The sequence below is a fragment of the Scyliorhinus canicula genome, chromosome 1 (genome assembly GCF_902713615.1).
Source record: "Scyliorhinus canicula chromosome 1, sScyCan1.1, whole genome shotgun sequence".
In the NCBI taxonomy this organism is placed as follows: Eukaryota; Metazoa; Chordata; class Chondrichthyes; order Carcharhiniformes; family Scyliorhinidae; genus Scyliorhinus; species Scyliorhinus canicula.
In genome coordinates, this window is record NC_052146.1 from 61,483,962 (window position 1) to 61,504,433 (window position 20,472).

The window sequence follows — 20,472 nt, forward strand, 5'->3', positions numbered from 1 at the left end:
AAAACATGCGGACATGATCTGCTGGGCTTCCCGTGCACCTCGCACACCTATCCTCTACCCCGAAAAACCTGCTCATCTGGGCCGCTGTCATGTGTGCCCTGTGGACTACCTTAAATTGCATCAGGCTAAGTCTGGCACATGATGAGGAGGTATTAATCTGTTTAGGGCATCCGCCCATAGACCCGCCTCTATCTCTCCTCCAAGCTCGTCCTCACACTTGCCCTTGAGCTTTTCCACCGGAATTTCTTCCGTGTCCGAAGGCTCCTGGTAAATGCCTGAAACCTTCCCCTACCCCACCCAGCACTGGAGACTACTCTGTCCAGTATCCCCCATGGCAGAGCAGCGGAAAGGCCAGCTTCTGTTTTCTCAGGAAGTCTCACACCTGCAAATGCCTAAACCTGTTCCCTGCTGGCAATTCAAATTTATCCTCCAAGGCTTTGAAGCTGGGTTTGCTCCCATCTATAAGTAGATCCCCAACCTTCTAATTCCTGCCCTGTGCCATCTCCGGAATCCACCGTCTAGCCTTCCTGGCACAAACCGATGATTATTATAAATCGAGGTCCAAACAGATTCTCCCTTCAATCTCTTATATTTCCTCCATTGCCCCAGATTCTCAGAGCCGCCACCACCACCGGACTTCTGAAGTATTGGGCCGGCGAGAACGGAAGAGGTGCTTTTATCAGTGCTCGCAAACTGGTGTCTTTACATGGCGCCGCCTCCATCCGCTCCCATGCTGACCCCTTCCCCACTACCCACTTCCTAATCATTGGCTACATTAGCCGCCCAGTAGTAATTGCAGAAGTTCGGCAGAACCAACCCACCCTCCCCCCGACTGCGCTGCAGCAACACTTTCTTCACTCACGGGGTTTTACTCGCCCACACAAAGCCCAAACTAACCTTATTCACCCGCTTGAAAAGACCTTTGGGATGAAAATGGGGAGGCACTGAAAGGCAAACAGAAGTCTGGGGAGGACCGTCATTTTCGCGGTCTGTACCCTCCCCGCCAGTGATAGCGGGAGCATGTCCCATCTCTTAAAGTCCCCTTCCATTTGTTCTACTAGCCGGGATAGGTTTAACTCGTGCAGTGCCTCCCGTTCCCAGGCAACCTGGATTCCCAGATACCGAAAGCTCCTCCCTACCATTCCAAGCGGCAGCTCTCCCAGTCTCTTCTCCTGTCCTCTTATCTGGATCACGAACATCCCGCTTTTGTCCGTGCTCAATTTATACCCTGGAAAATTGCCAAATTCCTCCAGGATTCACATAACTTCCCCTATCCCCTCCAATGGGTCTGAAATAGACAAGAGCAGGTCATCTGCGTAAAGTGAGACCCGGTGCTCCACCCCCCTCCGAACCAGCCCTTTCCAGTTCCTAGAGGCTCTTAATGCCATAGCCAATGGCTCTATGGCTAGGGCAAACCGGAACAGGGAGAGGGGGCCCCCTTGCCTCGTCCCTTGATGTAGTTTAAAGTTCTCCGACCTCAGCCGGTTCGTACGCACGCTCACTACTGGTGTATGATAGAGCAACCGCACCCAGTCAATAAAGCCCTCACCAAACCCAAACCTTCCCAGCGCCTCCTACAGGGAATTCCACTCCACCCGATCAAAAGCCTTCTCCGCATCCATCGCTACCACCACCTCCACCTCCCCTCCTTCTGAGGGCATTATAATAACATTCAAAGGCCCTCGAACATTGGCCTTGAGTTGCCTGCCCTTTACAAATCCCGTCTGGTCTTCCCTTATCACCCCCGGGACTCAGTCCTCTGTCCTTGTGGCCAGTATCTTAGCCAACAGCAGTTTGCCGTCCATATTCAGTCGAGGAATTGGCCTGTATGACCTGCATTGTTCCGGATCCTTCTCCCATTTCAGGATCAATGAAATCGAGGCCTGCGACATTGTTCAGAGGAGGACTCCCTTCTCTCTTGCTTCATTAAATGTCCTCACCAGCAGTGGGCTCAATATCTCTGGAAACCTCTTATAGAATTCCACCGGGTAGCTGTCAGGCCCTGGGGCCTTGCCCAACTGCATGCCCTCGAGTCCCTTGATTATTTCCTCAATCTCAATTGGGGCTCCCAGCCCTTCCACCAGATCCTTATCTACCCTCGGGAACCTCAACTGATCCAAAAAACTGCCTCATCCCCTCCACTCCAGCCGTGGGTTCCGACTCATATAATTTACTACAGAAGTCCTTAAACACCTCGTTCACCTCCGCTGAGTCCAGGACAGTATTCCCGCCTCTACTCTTTACTTTACCTTTTCTCCCTGGCCACCTCCCTTTTCCTGAGCTGGTGCGCCAACATTCTGCTTGCCTTTTTCCCGTACTCATAAATCGCCCCCCTCGCCTTCCTCAACTGTTCCACCGCTATCCCTGTGGTCGACAGCCCAAACTCCGCCTGTAACCGCCGCCGCTGCCTCCGTAGCCCCGCGTCCGGGGCCTCCGAGTATCTCCTGTCCACCTGGAGTATCTCCTCCACTACCCTATCCCTTTCAGCCCGTTGCACCTTTACTCCGTGGGCCCGTAGCAAGATTAATTCCCCTCTGACCACTGCCTTCAGAGCTTCCCAAACCGTCGCTGCAGAGACCTCCCCCGTATCATTTGTTTCCAGGTAGTTCTGGATGGACTTGTTAACCCGCCCACAGATCGCTTCATCCGCTAGCAACCCCACATCCAGCCTCCACAGTGGGCATTGCCTTCTCTCCAAACTAACCCGTAGATCAACCCAATGAGGGACATGATCCGACACTGCGATTGCCGAGTACTCAGTATCCACCACCTCCGGTATTAGCGCCCTACTCAGAACAAAAAAGTCGATGTGAGAGTATACCTTGTGGACATGTGAGAAAAAGGAAAACTCCTTCGCTCTTGGTCGTGCAAACCTCCATGGGTCTACTCCCCCCATCTGTTCCATAAACCCCTTCAATTCCTTTGCCGCAGCCGGCTTCCTTCCTGTCCTGGATTTTGACCGGTCCAATTCCGGATCAGTGACTGTGTTAAAGTCTCCTCCCATGATCAGGTTGTGTGACTCTAAGTCTGGGATCCTACCTAAAACCCGCCTCATAAATTCCACATTGTTCCACTTCGGAGCATATATGTTCACGAGTACCACCCGCACCCCCTCCAGCTTCCCACTCACCATTATGTACCTACCTCCCTTGTCTGACACGATTCTCCCTGCCTCGAATGCCACTCGTTTGTTGAGCAAGATTGCTACCCCCCTGGTCTTTGGGTCCAGTCCTGAGTGGAATACTTGGTTAACCCACCCATTTCTCAATCTTGCTTGGTAAGTAACGTTTAGGTGTGTCTCTTGTAGCATTGCCACGTCCGCCTTCAGCACCCTCAAATGCGCAGACACGCGAGCCCTCTTGGCCGGCCCATTCAGCCCTCTGACGTTCCGTGTAATCAGCCTGGTCGGGGGACTTCCAGCGCGCCCTCCCCCCCTGCCGACTAGCCATCACTCTTTTTAGGCCAGCCTCTAGCTCGCGCCCTCCGCCTCCTCGAGCCCCCCCCCCTCAGGCATTCACCGTTCTCGACCTCCTATTTGTCCCCTAGTAACAGTTCCTCCTCTGTCAGCAAAGCAGCTTCCTCCCCCCTCTCCCTACCCTCCCCTAGCAACAATTCTAGAAACCCAACCCCCCAAGTCAAGCTCCAGTTTAACACCTGCTCACCCCCCACTGCGCTTCCGAGAGTCAGCTGACCCATGCTGACTTGATAGCGCCCACCCCGGCACCAAGCAGTCTGTCTCCCCATTATTCTCTCCCCTCTCCCTCCACTTGGACAAACATATTAAAAGCATCACGGGAGCGATTCTCCGCTCCCCACGCCGGGTGGGAGAATCGCAGGAGGGCCGGGCGACTCACGACACGCCGCCCTGGCACCCCCCGCGATTCTCCCCCCCCGGGCTCGGATGAATCGCCGCTCGCCGTTTTTCACGGCGACCGGCGATTCTCCGGCCCAGATGGGCTGAGCAGCCTGACGTTCCCGACCGGTTCACGACGGCGGCAACCACACCTGGTCGCTGCCGTCGTGAACATGGGCGCCAAATGCTGGTTTGTGGCTTGTGGGGGGCAGAGAGGGGAGTGAGCACCACGGCCGTGCTCAGGAGGGGACTGGCCCGCGATCGGTGCCCACCGATCGTCAGGCCGGCGTCCCCAAGCGACGCACTCTTTCCCCTCCGCCGCCCCGCAAGATCAAGCCGCCACGTCTTGCGGGGCAGCAGAGGGGAAGACGACAACCGAGCATGCGCGGATTGGAGCCGGCAGCCGTCGTGACGTCAGCCGCGCATGCGCGGGTTGGAGCCGGCCAACCTGCGCTTGTGCGGCTGACGTCACTTAGGCGCAGCCGTTGCGTCATTCTCGGCGCGACGCCTTGATGCAAGTGTCAAGTCCCGGCGGCCTAGATTTACGGAGCGCCGCTCCTAGCCCCCTGGGAGGGGGGGGGGGGTGAATAGGGTGCGAGGAACGGCCTCCGAGGCCGTCGTGTAACTCGGCCGAGTTCACGACGGCCTTCCCGATGCCGCACGGGAGCGGAGAATTCCGCCCCACATTCCCTGGTAAACAAACATCAGAAAAAAAACAATGAAGAAACAGCCACTTTAGAAAAAAAAACACTCAAAAAACGGAACCAACCCCAAAGCCCATCCCCCCCCCCCCCCCCCCCCCCCCCCACTAACCAGCTCCCTGCAAGACAAAGTTAACTTTAGCCATCCAAACAACCCCTTATTACACATAGCACTACTTATACAACCCAGCAAAACAAATCGCCAGCAAAGTACTTCACCAATGCTACATGTATTGCAACACCTGAGTTGCATTGCAGACAATTCCTTGAATAGAGGTTTATGCTGATAGGGGTTGACTGAAGGAGACTAGAGAAGGGTTATGGGAAGCATCAACTTTGGCAGTAACCTGTTGGGATGAATGGTCTTTTCCGTGCTGTCAATCCCAAGTAGTTCGATGTTGACCATACTGATGTTGCTATTTTCTGTTTTTCAGTTGAATCAAGGCTCAGAAGACCCACTTAAACGGCCTGTTGTTTATGTCAAAGGCATTGATGCAGTGAGATTAATGAACATTGTCAACAAGCAGAAGGTGGCGCGAGCACGAATCCAACATCGCCCACCACGGGTAAGAGTAAATACAACACCTGAATCTCCAACATTGTATTTCTCTTCAATGCTGCCAATTCTGCCTGAATCTGAATGAGGAGTTCTCTGGGTGCATGGTGCCGATGAATAAAATTCCACCACTCCAATCAAGGCACCATTGCATATCAGAATTTAAAAGAAACATTGTCTCAATCAGTGTGCACATTAGTTCGCAGGGGGAAAACCTGTCAAGTCTGCATTTTCCATACAGCATATTAAACTTGCCCCATCACAGACTTTGCCCCATCTATTTTAACCCACATAAATACTGCCTGACCCACAAAACTACAGAATCATCTCCACCCCCACAGCTCCAATTTGGGCCTGTAACTGCCCACAGACAAAGCAGTAGCCTCCTCCCCTCCCCTCCCCTCCTCAACACCACACCTTGGCACACAGTATTGTAAAGACAAAGCACAAATTAAATTTAATGCTCTACACTTCATTGCCCTTATGGAAACTTGTTGTGGATTCAATTGCTTGTGTATAGCCAACGAGGAAGAAGAGATTACATAGCCGTGTCACAACAGTGCAGCACCAAGAACATAGCCAATGAGAATAAAAAAGATAAAAATAGAAAAAAAGAGTCTTAAATCTTCATACTCCCTCCCCAACACAGGTACATTTGTTAACGATATCTAAATTGCTGGTACGGCTGTCTCCTCCAGACTGTCTTCTGTTCCAGGCATCAACAGCATATTGAGAAGAATATGGGGCTTTAGGAAGCTGTCAGATCACAGCAAGCCACAATTCATCAGCATTGCTTGGCATCCTTAATATCCTGCTACCCCTCGAGAAAAAATACCCAAAGTCTTTGGCCCTTGGCTGCCCAATAATGACAGTCACCAGGTTTGTAAATTTAAACACATGTAATAAGAACATAAGAACTAGGAGCAGGAGTAGGCCATCTGGCCCCTCGAGCCTGCTCCGCCATTCAATTAGATCATGGCTGATCTTTTGTGGACTCAGCTCCACTTTCCGGCCCGAACACCATAACCCTTAATCCCTTTATTCTTCAAAAAACTATCTATCTTTACCTTAAAAACATGTAATGAAGGAGCCTCAACTGCTTCACTGGGCAAGGAATTCCATAGATTCACAACCCTTTGGGTGAAGAAGTTCCTCCTAAACTCAGTCCAAAATCTACTTCCCCTTATTTTGAGGCTATGTCCCCTAGTTCTGCTGTCACCCGCCAGTGGAAACAACCTGCCCGCATCTATCCTATCTATTCCCTTCATAATTTTAAATGTTTCTATAAGATCCCCCCTCATCCTTCTAAATTCCAACGAGTACAGTCCCAGTCTACTCAACCTCTCCTCATAATCCAACCCCTTCAGCTCTGGGATTAACCTAGTGAATCTCCTCTGCACACCCTCCAGCGCCAGTACGTCCTTTCTCAAGTAAGGAGACCAAAACTGAACACAATACTCCAGGTGTGGCTGCACTAACACCTTATACAATTGCAACATAACCTCCCTAGTCTTAAACTCCATCCCTCTAGCAATGAAGGACAAAATTCCATTTGCCTTCTTAATCACCTGTTGCACTTGTAAACCAACCTTCTGTGACTCATGCACTAGCACACCCAAGTCTCTCTGAACAGCGGCATGCTTTAATATTTTATCGTTTAAATAATAACCCCGTTTGCTGTTATTCCTACCAAAGTGGATAACCTCACATTTGTCAACATTGTATTCCATCTGCCAGACCCTAGCCCATTCACTTAACCTATCCAAATCCCTCTGCAGACTTCCAGTATCCTCTGCACTTTCGCTTTACCACTCATCTTAGTGTCATCCGCAAACTTGGACACATTGCCCTTGGTCCCCAACTCCAAATCATCTATGTAAATTGTGAACAATTGTGGGCCCAACACGGATCCCTGAGGGACACCACTAGCTACTGATTGCCAACCAGGGAAACACCCATTTATCCCAACTCTTTGCTTTCTATTAATTAACCAATCCTCTATCCATGCTACTACTTTACCCTTAATGCCATGCATCTTTATCTTATGCAGCAACCTTTTGTGTGGCACCTTGTCAAAGGCTTTCTGGAAATCCAGATATACCACATCCATTGGCTCCCCGTTATCTACTGCACTGGTAATGTCCTCAAAAAATTCCACTAAATTAGTTAGGCATGACCTGCCCTTTACGAACCCATGCTGCGTCTGCCCAATGGAACAATTTCTATCCAGATGCCTCACAATTTCTTCCTTGATGATAGATTCCAGCATCTTCCCTACTACCGAAGTTAAGCTCACTGGCCTATAATTTCCTGCTTTCTGCCTACCTCCTTTTTTAACAGTGGCATCACGTTTGCTAATTTCCAATCCACCGGGACCACCCCAGAGTCTAGTGAATTTCGGTAAATTATCACTAGTGCATCTGCAATTTCCCTAGCCATCTCTTTTAGCACTCTGGGATGCATTCCATCAGGGCCAGGAGACTTGTCTACCTTTAGCCCCATTAGCTTGCCCATCACTCCCTCCTTAGTGATAACAATCCTCTCAAGGTCCTCACCTGTCATAGCCTCATTTCTATCAGTCGCTGGCATGTTATTTGTGTCTTCCACTGTGAAGACCGACCCAAAAAACCTGTTCAGTTCCTCAGCCATTTCCTTATTTCCCATTATTAAAACTCCCTTCTCATCCTCTAAAGGACCAATATTTACCTTAGCCACTCTTTTTTGTCTTATATATTTGTAAAAACTTTTACTGTCTGTTTTTATATTTTGAGCAAGTTTACTCTCATACTCTATCTTACTCTTCTTTATAGCTTTTTTAGTAGCTTTCTGTTGCCCCCTAAAGATTTCCCAGTCCTCTAATCTCCCAGCAATCTTTGCCACTTTATATGCTTTTTCCTTCAATTTGATACTCTCCCTTATTTCCTTAGATATCGACGGTCGATTTTCCCTCTTTCTTCCGTCCTTCCTTTTTGTTGGTATAAACCTTTGCTGAGCACTGTGAAGAATCGCTTGGAAGGTTCTCCACTGTTCCTCAACTGTTCCACCATAAAGTCTTAGCTCCCAGTCTACCTTAGCTAGTTCTTCTGTCATCCCCTTGTAATCTCCTTTGTTTAAACACAAAACACTAGTATTTGATTTTACTTTCTCACCCTCCATCTGTATTTTAAATTCCACCATATTGTGATCGCTCCTTCCGAGAGGATCCCTAACTATGAGATCATGTATCAATCCTGTCTCATTACACAGGACAAGATCTAGGACCGCTTGTTCCCTCGTAGGTTCCATTACATACTGTTCTAGGAAACTATCGCGGATACATTCTATAAACTCCTCCTCAAGGTTGCCTTGACCGACCTGGTTAAACCAATCGACATGTAGATTAAAATCCCCCATGATAACTGCTGTACCATTTCTACATGCATCAGTTATTTCTTTGTTTATTGCCTGCCCCACCATATCGTTACTATTTGGTGGCCGATAGACTACTCCTATCAGTGACTTTTTCGCCTTACTATTACTGATTTCCACCCAAATGGATTCAACCTTATCCTCCATAGCACCGATGTCATCCCTTACTATTGCCCGGATACTTTTATTTATAACAAGAACTACAATGAAATATGCAGCAAATAGAACTGGTTAACTATTCCTCTCTAATTCCTAATCCCCCACTTTGACTTTCCCCAATCCTGTATCTATACACATACATACACCCAAGACAGACAAGCACAGGGGGAGGAAGGGGGTGAAAATAATAAGGATGAAAGTAAAAAGATAAAAGTCTTTGTTTCAGATGGTTGCTTCTAGCACCTTTCTCCTCTTCAAACTTTACTTTCAGTTCAAGGTTTTCACTGAAGATTCATTCAGATCATTGTAGGTCCTCTGTAGGGGGCCGGTTAAGCTCAGTTGGCTGGATAGCTAGTTGATGATGCAGAGCAAGGCCAAGAGCATGGGTTCAATCCCCGTGCCAGCTGTGGTTATTCATGAAGGCCCATCTTCTCAACCTTGCCCCTCGCCTTAGGTGTGGTTATCCTCAGGTTAAATTATCATCAGTCTACTCTCCCCCTCAAGGAGGAAAGCAGCCTCTGGTCATCTCGGACTATGGTGACTACTTTACTATAGGTTCAGAAATGCAGTAACTCACAGCCATTTAGGAGAGAGAGAGAAGTAGAGGAGGTCCTTCCCCTGAGTGCCACGATTCGAACTCTGCTTTCCACAGATCTCTGGAAATTATCCCACTCAGGCAAGATCCAATCGCCACCTGTTACTGGGCAGAATACCACCTTTCGGCCAATTCATTGGCCACCAGCCAATCGGCCGAACCAAGTCCTACCCCATCTCTCCGGTGCCGAGGAGTCTTGGTCTTGCTGTCCAAAGCTAGCAGCACCATTTATTATGTTGCAACCTCTTGAATTCCTCATTCTCTCGGCTGCTCGACTTAAAGATACATGTCCATTAGCATCCATGGATCAAAGATGATAACAGCAAAAATAAAGAAAGGGGAAACAAGGGAATCAACAGGACGGATCCTTACACTATAAAAACACTCATTAAATGATGGGCACTAGTGACTTCCTCGGGTGAAAATGACTTGAAAGGTATCAAAACTGTTTGGTGTTTTGCTGCTGGCTTAAACATTTAAAGGTGGCCTTATAGTTCTATGGAGGGTTTGTGTGTGTATCAATTCAGTTTCTTAACTGCTCCTTAGAACATGGGTTTCCTGTGGTTACTGTAGATTGGAGACAATTATAAAGGTACCAAGAAAGATTTCCAATATTTACCTCGTTCCTCAAATTAGTAAATCGGTGACGATTGGTGCAAAGACGCACCAGAGAATTTCATCAGGAATATACAGAAACATGGTTGATAAAGTTCACCAGAGTCCCTTTCAACTTTCTGTTTCGTTATATTGTGGGTCCCACTGTTTCTTCTCGATAGAAATAACTGGGGATAAACGTTTGATTTTTGCTTCAGTGTCATCACGAAAGGTGAACATTTTTGAAGCTAAAGATCGAAGTATTGTGACAAAGTCAGTCGTAAGGTATCCTGTAACCCGCAAAGAGGTGGCGGGGATGCGGTGAGGGGATTACAGGACCAAATTGTGGATCACAATAACCATTTTGCATTGCGTTTCTTCTCCATGTTGGAGCCTTTCAGGCCACATTAAATAGATGAGGTAAGAGAATAAGGTCCCTCGATATTCAGCTAACACCCTCAACTTATGAGAAATGACAGCTCATTAATCTTACCAGTTCCTATTGTGAATTATTTATAGCTCAATGCTTTTGTAAGAATGCTTTTACTCAGATTTAATTTCATGCCTTTTGTGATTCCAACTTTGCCAATAGCTGTGTCAGAATTGAGCTTACAGCTTTCTTACTTTTTTTCAATGCTAGCCTTTTGGCTCCATTCTTTATTTCTGACAAAAAAATTCTTTTGGTTTGGATTACTCTGTTTTATGGCTTTTTTTTTGTCTGGGAGATGTTTTTCATTCTTTCCATAGAAGGGATCATTTCACCTTTTTCTTTCCCTCCGAATGGAAAACGGGAGGTTTGAAATTATTTGTGCACTGGTTTTATTTCTTTGTCTGCTGTTGCTGAGGCGCTGGTTTTGCCTCTGTACTGTTTTGCCACAGGCTTGATTGATCAGTTAAATTAAAGATCAAAAGAATATTTTCACTGGGTAGTGGCACCGTACCACCAAATGGCTATAGGCTACAGTCAGGACTCTTCCTGGTCACAACTTTAAAATAATAAATGCAGAGTTTTTTTTATAATGTCAAAATGTAATTATGTACACGGCTTAAAATTGTTTAATCAACTACAGCAGAAAGTATCTAGAGTTAGGCTGTCTCCTGAGATCTCAAATCGTGAATGCAAGCTGTTGTGATGCACTTAGTTGATCCAATTTATGTTGACAAACGCTTGTCCGTTTACAGCTCTATCTAAACCATTTTGAGCATCCCAAAAAGGTGCAGTACCCCATCATTTTTCCAAGACTTGTACAAGGCCACAGCTCATAACCTGCAAATGATATAATTCTGCAAAATGGAGTTGAAGTGCTGCCGCCCAGGGGTAATAGTGAGCAACGCTTCACACAGTGTTGTATCGAGGGGGACCATGGAGTATGGTGGATGAGAACACCGTCCTTTCCGTTTTGAAATCTGATTTTGGAATCCAGCTTAGAGTTATCTTCTTTCTCATCTCTGTACAGGCAGCTCAGAAAAGTTTGAATGGTTTGAACCCAACTCGAAAATGGGCTTTAATCTGCTGGGAAAGCTGGCTGCAACTCAAAGACGTAATTGGCAAGCCTGCCCAAAGGGATCACCAAGGTAGCTGGTTTGGGAATAAAGAAAGTCACACAATGCTGTTCTGAGACTCGAATCGAGATACATGATCGAGACAGAACAAGGAAGCTTCATTCTGATAGGAACCCATGAAGTACCTGGCCTGGGCGGGGGTAAGCAATGCCACCATTGGTGTCCTGAACTTCGACAATGCAAGTCCATAAAATAAAAAAAACATTATACATGGACTTCAGTAAGGCCTTTGACAAGGTACCTCATGGTAGACTGGTACAAAAGGTGAAGTCACATGGGATCAGAGGAGAGCTGGCAAGTTGGATACAGAACTGGCTTGGGCAGAGAAGCAGTAGAAGGGTGCTTTTCTGAATGGAAAGTTGTGACTAGCGGCGTTCCACAGGGATTAGTTCTGGGGCCTTTGTTGTTCGTGGTGTATATAAATGATTTGGAAGAAAATGTAGCTGGTCTGATTAGTATGTGCACAGACGATACAAAAATTGGTGGTGTTGCTGATAGTGAAGAGGACTGTTAGAGGATACAGCAGGATATAAACTGGTTGGAGTCTTGGGTGGAGTTTAATCCGGACAAGTGTGAGGTAATGCACTTTGGAAGATCCAATGCATGTAGGAATTACACAATAAATGGTAGAACTCTTGCGAGTACTGACAGGCAGAGCGATCTGGGCATGCATGTCCACCGATCACTGAAAGTGGCAAGGCATGTGGATAAGGTGGCCAAGAAGGCCTATGGCATGCTGGCCTTCATCGGTCGGGGCATTGAATAAAAAAATTGGCAAATCATGTTGCAGCTGTACAGGACCTTAGTTAGGCCTCATTTGGAATAGTGTGTACAATTCTGGTCACCACACTACCAGAAGAATGTGGATGCTTTGGAGAGGGTACAGAAGCGGTTTACTCAGAAGTTACCTGATATGGAGGGCATTAGCTATGAGGAGAGGTTAGATAAACTCGGTCTGTTCTCACTGGAACAACGGATGTTGAGAGGCTACCTGATAGAGGTCTACAAGATATGAGTGGCATGGACAGAGTGGATAGTCAGATGCTCTTTCCTAGCGTAAGAGACTCAAGTCCTAGGAGACATAGCTTTAAAGTGCATGGGGAAAGGTTTAGAACAGATGTGCGAGGAAAGGTTTTTATACAGAGGGTGGTAAACATACGGAACGCGCTGCCAGGGGAGGTGGTGGGAGCAGGTACAATAGTGGCATTTAAGGGACATCGAGACAAATATATGAATAGGGTGAGAATGGAAGGATACGGACTCCGTAAGTGCAGACAGTTTTAGTTTAGGCAGGTACCATGCTTGGCGCAGACTTGGAGGGCCGAAGGGCCTGTTCCTGTGCTGCTTTGTTCATTGCTCTTTTGAGTCCAGAAATGGGGTCATAGTTTGAGGTTACGGGATAAACCTTTTAGGATAGAGATGAGGAGAACTTTTTTCACCTAGAGAGTGGTGAACCTGTGGAATTCGCTACCACATAAAGTAGTTGTGGCCAAAGCATTGTGTAATTTCAAGAAGGAATTAGATATAGCTCTTGGAGATAAAGGGATTAAGGGATATGGAGGGAAGATGGTGTCAGAATATTGAATTTGATGATCAGCCATCATCATAATGAATGGCGGAGCAGGCTTGAAGGGCCGAATGGCTTCCTCCTGCTCCTATTTTCTATGTATGTTTCTGTGTATCAGGGAAACTAATTTTAAATTGAAGCAAATTCCCTGTGAAATTGTACCGAAAATAATTAAAGGTATGTAACATGGAAGACCGTTAATGGTTCTCATATATATCGAGACTGCCCCAGCTTTGCTATATTCAACGTTATTATGTGTCATTTTAAACAACTTCCATTTAATAGCCCGATAGGTTTTGTATCTATCAATGTGTACCAAAAGTTAAACAACTGGAAAATGAAGCAGTATATTCACAAAGGAAGGATAATTGCAGCTTTTCATTTCAGTCTTTGGAGAATAGAAATTAAACATTTGTCAGAGTGAAAACTACAAACACATCCTATTTAAATCTGGAATCAAAGTGCTTGTATTATGGATAGCCAATTTTGGAATGATGGAGCCTGTGGCAACAGTCCAAATGTATTAAACTCTGTGCCACTGCACAAGAATGAAGGTTAGGAGCAAATCTGAATAAGGCTGTGTTAAGGGTTGGGAGAGATATTGGGCTCCATTTTCCAATTGTGTCAGTCAAAAACGGCGGGTTTTCAGGAGCCTTCCAAAATGGGCCCGACCCTACGAAAATACTGTGGGACAGGAAAAGCAATATTCACTTCAGGCTCAGTGACCGATATTAGTGTACAGGTTTGCAACCTGAGCCGTTCCAGACCTGTGAAATGGCCATTTGGAAATGTCATGGGAGTCAAGGAGGGCACAGCAAACGCAAAATTCTAACAAAAAGAAACCATGGGCGAGCAGAGCCAGGCCGGAGAATCCCCTCGACCAGCTCGAATTACGCCACCCCGACGCCGGGACGTGATTCTCCGCAGAGCAGACAATCGGTGCCATTGGTGCCAGCGTGATCGGCACGGCGTTGGTCAGGGGCCGCTCTACGCCCCCCCCCCCCCCCCCCCCCCCCGCCAATTCTTGGCCCGGGATGGGCCGAGCGGCCGTCACACAAATCCCGAGTCCCACCGGCGCCGTTCTAACCTGCTCTCAGCTGGCAGGACCTCGGTATGGAAGGGTTCGGGGGTGGGCTGTGGGAGGGGGGGATCAACCCCGGGGAGGGCCTCTGTTGTAGCCTGGCCCACGATCGGGACCCACTGATTGGTGGGCTGACCTCTCGGGCTGGGGGCCTCCTTTCTTCCGCGCCGGCCCCTTTAGCCCTACGCATTGTTGCTTTGGAGCCGGCGTGGAGAAGGGAGCCACTGCACATGCGCGCGTTGGCGTCGGTGCCATTGCGCATGTGCGAATTGGCGCCGGTGCCACTGCGCGTGCGCAGTCCCCACGGCGCACAGTTGATGCCAGGATCAGCAGCTGGAGCGGCATGGGCCACTCCAGTGCCGTGCTGGCCCCCTGTAGGGTCCAGAATTGCTGATCCTGAGGCCATGTTTACGCCATCGAGAAACGCAACGGCGTTTCCGAAGGCGTCAATACTCAGCCTCAGGATCAGAGAATCCCACCCTATGGTTTTTGCCATTCCTGACCCTGTTCCAGCCACCACATGGGAAGGTGAAAATCTGGCCCAATGTTTCGGGACTGTGACGTTGCTATCATCGGGTGTGCTGCAATTTACTGAGCAGAGGCTGGACGTCAACTGCCTTACACTGCCTTCTACGTCCCCATTTGGAAAGTTTTTGTGGTTTGCGCTCCTTGTTGTACATTCTGCTCTTTTTCTCCTGTCCGCTGAACTGCTTTGTTAAAGGTAAAATGGCTGAACAAAATGTAATGGTCAAGAAAGCCCAGCCGCACTTATCACTGCCAATACCTTCTCTGTTCAAAACCTAGTTCAGCCCAGTGACAAACCATCTGAGCCTACTTAGCAACCACAGCCAAAGCCCATCTTCTTCTGGACTTGAGACAGTTTAAGGCCATGCTCGTTAACAAGATTAAAAAAAGAAATAAATTTAATGTACCCAATTCTTTTTTCTCCAATTAAGGGGCAATTTAGCATTGCCAATTCACCTACCCTGCACATCTTTTTGGGTTGTGGGGGTGAGACCCACGCAGGCACGGGGAGAATCTGCAACCTCCACGTGGACAGTGACCCGGCGCCGAGATCGAACCTGCGTCCTCGCCGCCATGAGGCAGCAGTGCTAACCACTGCACCCCTCATTCGCAAGATTGAAAAGAGTGGGCTGCTCCCAAGTTCCACGCACTGCACGGACGGGTTGCCGGGATGTCTTTTGCAAATAGAACTGGAACCACACAAAGACCCACTGTCAGGGATCATACATCTTGCGGCCAGCCACGCATCAACAATTCTGGATCAGCCATAAAAGGCTCATAGTTACTGCCAGTTGATTATCCAGTAGGACACCCTCCAAAAAGTGTTGTTGCTTCAAACTCCTTTGGTAATCACCAATGGCTGGATCAGGACTGCTGGAATCTCTCTTGCCTTCCATCCTATCGCTGATCTTGCCTTCCATTCTTTCCCCTCCTCCCCCCGCCTTTGCCCCCCCCCCCCCCCCCCCCCCCCCCGTCCCAGCCTCTGAACTTATTTAAAACTTGACACCTCTCTTAATTTTCTCCAGTTCTAATGAAAGGTCATCACCCTGAAAAATTCACTCTGTTTCACTTTCCACATAAGCTGACTGACTTGTTATACATTTTCATACTTCTGATTCCTATTTCCAGGATCCCTTGTGTTTTGTTTTTGTGTCTGCTGGAATATGCACTGGGTGTGGAACGTCTGCGGCCGCCCCATTGGCACCCAGTGTCTCCTCTATGTACTTTGCCACCCTCCCAAAGTCACAAAGCATCCATTGTTTTATGCAGTGTTCGTAGCTGCACCTTTGTCCCTGTGATGCGCCTTGGGGCAGTTCACTATGTCAAAGGTAACGCACAAATGAAAATTGTTTGCTCATTTAAAATACACCATAAAGCCCTACCTCGAGTGAAAATACAGGCTTTTCTAATAACTTGACTATGACATTCCTGACAGAATAAGAAGCAGTAATTTTTCAAACCTGACCCACCTCCACACACAGTAGCCACCACCAATGCACCCCCCCCCCCCCTCCCCCCCAACACTGCTGGCCCAAGATTGCTCGTAGAGATAGATTAGTTGCTATAGTGAAGCCCATACATCAGTCCGCTCCCCCCCCCCAAGGAAAAAAACATATCCCACCTGCGACCTGCGGACATTTGTCACAACCAAACCTGACCCTGTCCTCACTCGATTAAGTCACAAGATCACCTCCAGCGAGGGTCACTAGATAGCGATCAGCAGCAGGAGCCTGGCATCCTTAGCAAAGGAATACCAAACTCAGTTGCAGCAACCCCACAGACTGATCCAGCTAACTCAGCACAGACCAGAGATTGAACCCAGGGACCATAATTTAGTTTATGTGAACTTCAAAGGAAATCCACTGGGCTTCGGACGCTTATGCATAATATCATATTTATCATTCCTATGGAGGTTGGGCACAGATTAATCGACAGCTGGTATTTATAAAACTCTGCAAGCCAGCTGAAAGGCAATTAGTTGAAAATCATATTACCAGAGGTTGTCTTATCTCTCAATTATCTACAAACACTTTGGACACCACACAGCATTGGCTTTTCTTGTGTTTCTGATAACATGGTCTTACTGCGCCAACTATAAAGCAAGCAACAAGCTGAGTGATCAGATAGAGAGCAGCTCCGATGCAAATGAGGCTTCAGTATCCGGAAGTATCAAACATAGATCTGATGAACACCCAGTTCACTGTAAGCGAGGGGGTCAGTGGTCTGCCAGGAAACAATTAAAGGTTGGAAATAAAAACAGAAAATGCTGGAAAAACTCAGCAGGTCTGGCAGCATCTGTTGAGAGAAAAACAGAGTTAACTTTTCGAGTCCAACATAATTCCTTCTTCAGACAGAGCTAAAGAAGATGGACGTGAAAAGGGTTTTATGCTGTTGAAAAAGGGGGAAGGGGGTAGGTGGGGCAAAAAAGACGGTCACGGTTAAGAAGGGAGGAGAGATAAATGACAAAAATGTCATGAAACACAAGATAAAGGGTTTGGTAATGATAGTATAGCTTTAGTCCTTTTCTGACAGAGCACCTATTTTAATTGCCATTTGGGGACATTTTCTCAATTCTTTCATGAGATGTGGAGAAAGGCCAGCATTTCTTACTGAGCCTCAATCGCTCTTGAACTTTGGCCCTTGGCCTTTTCAGAAGGCAGTTAAGAGTCATCACATCGCTGTGGTCTAGAGCAGTGTTCTTCAAACCTTTGTTCTGGGGACCCATTTTTACCAAATGGCCAACCTTCGGGACCCAACCCGGCCGATCTTGGCGACCCACGCTGGCCGACCTTCGCGACACACGCCGGCCGACCTTCGCGACCCATGACGGCCGACCTGTGCAACCCACCGTTTTCTCTTACCTTGTTTGCTGCTGACAAAATTGGAGGGAAAGGTTATGGGTCCCTTTGGCCTCGTACACGTTCCTCCAATGGAACCTGTTGGACGAAGGTGAAGCCTTCCGTTGTCGTAAAGTATGGAGTCTCCATCTGTCCAAAGTTCTGCATTTTATTTCCTGTAAAATTTTACCCCCCCGAACTTGTAAAAAAAAGAATAAAATAAATGAAAAAGATACAAATTAAATGAATAAAATAAATGAATAAAACTTCCCAAACTTGTACAACAAAAAGCTGCAACCGTTTAAAAAAACAAACGGCCGCACTGCACATTTGTGCCCGATCATCGGCGCGCATGTGCATAGTTTTGTGCATGCGCGCCGATGATCTGGCATGCATGCGCAGTGCGGCCGCATTTTTGTTTATATGTTCACAGCCATTTTGAAGGCCGCTTGCCGCCAGCGTTATTAACAGCCGGCTGCTGCGGCTGTTGCGCGCAGATTTGCGCGATCAGGAGCGGTGCGACGGACAGCTCCGTGACCCTCCCGACATCCGCCCGCGACCCACCCCCGGGTCGCGCCCCCGAGTTTGACAATGCCTGGTCTAGAGTCACATCTAGCCCAGGTGAGGGCTGCAGATTTCCTTGCTAAAGATCTTTAGCGAGCTGGATGTTTTTTTACGACAGTTGATAGTTTTATGCTCACCATCATGGCAGTAGTTTTAAATTCCAGATGTATTCATTCAATTTAAATTTCACCAGCTGCCTTGGTGGGATTCTGATCCATGTGCCCTGGCCCATTAGCTTGGGTTTCAGGATTATTAGCGCAGTTACAATTATCATTACCCACCATCTCCCGCAACACAGCCAGCTAGCTTACCAATTGGTGTCAAAACCTTGTTGCTTGTCTGTTGTTTAATTATTCTTCAGGGATAACCTGGCAGAACTGAGGTGGTCACATTGAGTTTGACCAAATAGTGAGTTTTCCAAATCTCCTAGAATGATTTATTTACGTGACCATGGCTTTTGGACCATTCAGGAGGTCCTTTTAAGACACCAATTTTGGCCACGTTAACTCTGCAGACTCTCCACCTTACAGATTGATGCCCCAGCTGGGAAAACAATCCTGCAGACCAGTCCCACAACAACTTGCTTTACAGAACCATTATCAGCCAATATGCCAGATTCTTTTGCAGTGGTTATGGCAAGACACATATGAGGACACACATGTCCCTGGGAATCCTACACATTGAGAGCTCACATATGTTCAGAGACAGTCAAAACAAAGTCTTGAAATTTTGATTTTATATACTGTTCAACCACCCCGCACCCACAAATGATAAATCAGCACTCCCCTATATTGAGCATTACTTGGAGGGCTTACAATGTACACAGTGACTCGAACCAAACTCATTGAGTCCTGGAAAACACAGCTGCCAGACTGAGACTGCATCAGATGGTGAGCGAACCAGAACAAGGAATGAAGTACTTGACCACCTCTTCATCAACTTACCTGTCAAAATATGTCTGTCCACAATAGCATGGGTAGAAATAGACCTTGTAAAGACAAATTTGTCTCCCCACCACGGACATATTTTCCATTATGTAGTGTGACACTACCACCCTATTAAGTAGGGCAGACAAAGGATACATCAAGCTACCCAAGACTGGGCATCCTTGAGGCGCTGTGGGTCATTAGCAGCAGCATTGCATCCCGCCACATTTTCAAGGCAATTTACAGGAGTGTGATGGAAAATGCACTACTTGATTAGATAGATGCAGTCAGAACAGCATTCAAGAAACTCAACACATACTGAATGTATAATTTGTTAAATTAACAGCCCCATATCCACTACCTCCAGTATCGGCTCGACAACAACTTGCATTGATATACTGCCTTCAGCATTGTAAAATGCCTGGCTGCAACATGCATGATGATCAAGATACATAGAGTTTACAGTGCAGAAGGAGGCCATTTGGCCCATCAAGCCTGCACTGGCCCTTGGAAAGAGCATCCCACTCAAGCCCACAACTCCGCCCCATACCCGTAGGCCAGTAACCCCTTTGGACACTCAGGGAAATTTAGCATGGCCAATCCACCTAACTTGCACGTCTTTGGACTGTGGGAGGAAACCGGAGCACCCAGAGGAAACCCACGCAGACACGAGGAGAACGTGCAGACTCTGCACAGAGAGTGACCCAAGCCGGGAATTGAACCTGGGGCCCTGGAGCTGTGAAGCGACAATGCTAACCACTGTGCTACCGTGCCGCCCATGAACTGAATTCAGTCAGAGCATTTGGTTTCTACCATCAAGAGCAGTAATATTGTGGGAACTTTCCCATCTGGTCACACACCGTCCTTCCTTGAACATATATCCCATCACCATGACTGAGTCAATTACCAGTTGAACAACATTATGGAAGGTGCTATCACCACAAGGGCAACAATGGTTCAAGGAGAATGCTCACAACCACCTTCTTAAGACATTCCAGGATGGGCAATAAATTTGGCCGTTTCAGTGTTATCCACATCCCAAGAGAGAAAACAAGAGGCTCCATTGTATGAATAGCTGAGAGTGGATGTTGCAAATTTTTCAGTCATTTCTCAGTTCTCCATGCAATGTGTGGAACTATCTGGTCTTTGATCATTATTCTCCTCTGCTGGTCCCTATTGATTTCAGTTATGCTCTAATTATAGACCCCTATTGTTGTAGTGCTGACTTTGCCTTTCTGGTAGGTCTTTTACCTCTGCTGTATCTGCATTGTGCTTTTCAGAGACAATCAAGACCAGAAATAAGACCAGAACTGGCACTGGTCGCCTCAGAAATGAAAACACAAAGTAGCATTTGTTTGAAAAGCAATTGCTCCAATATTGACCACACAAGTTGCACAAGCTTACCAACTTTCCGCAGTTGGCCCACAGATGGATTTGGCATGTTCATTTTATCATGACTGAAGAATAATAATTTCGTTAAAGGTTTTGCAAAGCCTCCCTTCACCCTTCCCCTGCTGCCGCCACCCCCCTTAACCCACCCCCA

General features: G+C 47.5%; 1 protein-coding gene across 2 annotated transcripts in view; it reads left to right on the forward strand.

Annotated features, from left to right (window-relative positions):
- znrf3 (zinc and ring finger 3) overlaps nt 1–20,472 on the forward strand; it is a 288,379-nt gene that overhangs the window by 238,950 nt on the left and 28,957 nt on the right. For both annotated transcript variants that reach the window (XM_038791435.1, XM_038791426.1), the window contains exon 4: nt 4,989–5,120. In XM_038791435.1, coding sequence (XP_038647363.1) covers nt 4,989–5,120 — 132 coding nt within the window. The remainder of the gene's footprint in view (nt 1–4,988; nt 5,121–20,472) is intronic.